The following is a 1,982-nucleotide window of genomic DNA, read 5'->3' as shown; positions in this document are numbered from 1 at the left end:
TGCCCCGGAGCCTGGCCCTGGCCCCTGTGCTGCATGACAGGGACATCAGGTACACATCTGGGCTGGAGCTGCTGGAACTGCTGAAGATGGGGCCCAGTCTGGGGACGAGGTGCAGGAGGCAGAAGATATGGCAGTTGAAGCAAGACTAATTCAGCCTGGAAATGAGGCTCATGTCTATACTAGGGAGTGCAATTAACCCTCAAGCAGCTTTCTAATTCCTCAGCACATCTGAGGAATGGTCACAAGCTCCTGGATGTCTTTCCTGAGCTCAGCCACACTGTCCTGGACCTCTCAGCCCTCATGGCCCTGTTCCAGCCTGACACTGTGTCCCTCAGAGACAATCCCGTCTGCCTGGTCCCTGCGGCTCCTAAGGAGGCTGGTAGCAGAGGACATGCTCAGGGGGACTGGGTGCAGCTGGGGATGGTGACGGATGAGGTCAGCAGACAATACCTTGTCCAGGGATGGCATGGCTCGGTTTTAGAAGAGACATTGGAGAAGGTGCCTTCTGCACAGGGCTCACAGGGGGAGGACATCCGGGCCGCGGCCTTGGCTGGAGAGGAGCAGAAGTTGCAGGAAGACCAGTATGGGCCACGGGGGTCAGGCAAGCAGCCCTCCCTGCACTGCCAGGCGCAGGTCTCCTGAAGCCCTGCAAGGGTCCCCTTGCTGGGGGAGCGCTCCTGTCCCGGGAGGACCCAAGGACAATGCTGCCAGAGAGGGAGAAGCTGGTCAGACTCACCTGCCACAAAGCCGAAGCCAAGCTGGCAGGGCTGGTTCTCCACGCAGGTCTGGCAGCTGGCATCGGAGCAGTGCGTGCCGGCCCGGCACTGGCACACTGTGTTGTGCGTCGCGTTTCCTTTCATCTTCACGATGAGGCCAGTGTCTAAGCCGAAGCCAAGCTGGCAGGGCTGGTTCTCCACGCAGGTCTGGCAGCTGGCATCGGAGCAGTGCGTGCCGGCCCGGCACTGGCACACTGTGTTGTGCGTCGCGTTTCCTTTCATCTTCACGATAGGGAGAATGCACGAGGTGAGAGAGGGGGCGGGTGAGCCCGAGGGGAAACCAGCCCCTGCAGCCCCCCAGTCCAGGGCTGCTGGGCACAGGGAGCACTTACTGCCGTCACAGATGTCATGGGGGGCGCAGTGCCTCTCCCTGGTCCAGCTCTGCTGATAGTGTCCGCTCTCACAGGGGGTGCAGACAGAGTCTTCTGTGCCGTTGCATTCAGAGACCAGCTTTTCCCCTGCAAAAGAGGCTGGTGAGGAGGGGGCAAGGGGGCATTCCCCCTCTCCAGGCAGCAGCTCAGCCACAGGACAGAGGAGCACTGGTGGTTGTGGATGCCAGGGCTGTTCAGTAGCTTGATGCCGCTCTGGCAGCCCAGGCTACACATGCTATATGGTGGGGAGGGCTGGGGCAGGGGAGCAGCGGGGTGTGAGTTCACTGCCTCCAGCACTCCGAGGACTGCAAAACAATCTGGCAGTGACAGCAGGAGCTGGAAAATACTGTCACTCTCACCGCAAGCTGCCTGTGCCAAAGGGTCCTGCGGCCGCAGGAGCACAGACAGCCCCAAGAGAGCTGCGGTGGATTCAGCAAGGTCCAGGGGGTCTCCCAGGGCACCCATGAGGTCCCCAGTTGCTCTAGCACTGAGGTGGCACAGGGACACGAAGCTGCCAGCACTGCTCGAGCAGTCACACCGAGCTGGGCTTGCTCCACTGTAGCCAGGCGTGGGACCTGGCACGGCCAGGCAGTGGGGTCCCCGGGAAGGGGAAGGGGTCCATACCTGGCTGGCACCGGTTGCAGCACCTGCCCTTGTGCTCATACTGCTTATCAAAGCATTTCACGGCGTCACCAGGCTCCCAGCACTGTAAGAAACAAGGGCTGTGAGCTGACGCTGCTCTGGCACTGCCTCGCTTCTGTAAGCACGCGTGTGCTAACCTGTGCGTGAACCCTCGCGTCCCGAGGCAAGGGCTTCCCCGTGCCGCTCCTGCCCT

General features: G+C 61.5%; 1 protein-coding gene across 1 annotated transcript in view; it reads right to left on the bottom strand.

Annotated features, from left to right (window-relative positions):
- Nucleotides 1-1,853, bottom strand: part of CD40 (CD40 molecule, TNF receptor superfamily member 5) — a gene marked incomplete at its 5' end in the record, with an annotated part of 3,512 nt that extends 1,659 nt beyond the window's left edge. The window contains 4 exons of the mRNA XM_010145150.1: nt 451-550; nt 737-880; nt 1,109-1,234; nt 1,772-1,853. Of these exons, the coding sequence (XP_010143452.1) occupies nt 451-550; nt 737-880; nt 1,109-1,234; nt 1,772-1,853 (452 nt within the window). The remainder of the gene's footprint in view (nt 1-450; nt 551-736; nt 881-1,108; nt 1,235-1,771) is intronic.
- Nucleotides 1,854-1,982: the final 129 nt, after the last annotated feature.

Source organism: Buceros rhinoceros, unplaced genomic scaffold (genome assembly GCF_000710305.1).
Source record: "Buceros rhinoceros silvestris isolate BGI_N320 unplaced genomic scaffold, ASM71030v1 scaffold31271, whole genome shotgun sequence".
NCBI lineage: Eukaryota > Metazoa > Chordata > Aves > Bucerotiformes > Bucerotidae > Buceros > Buceros rhinoceros.
This window is presented reverse-complemented; position numbering and strand designations above follow the sequence as displayed.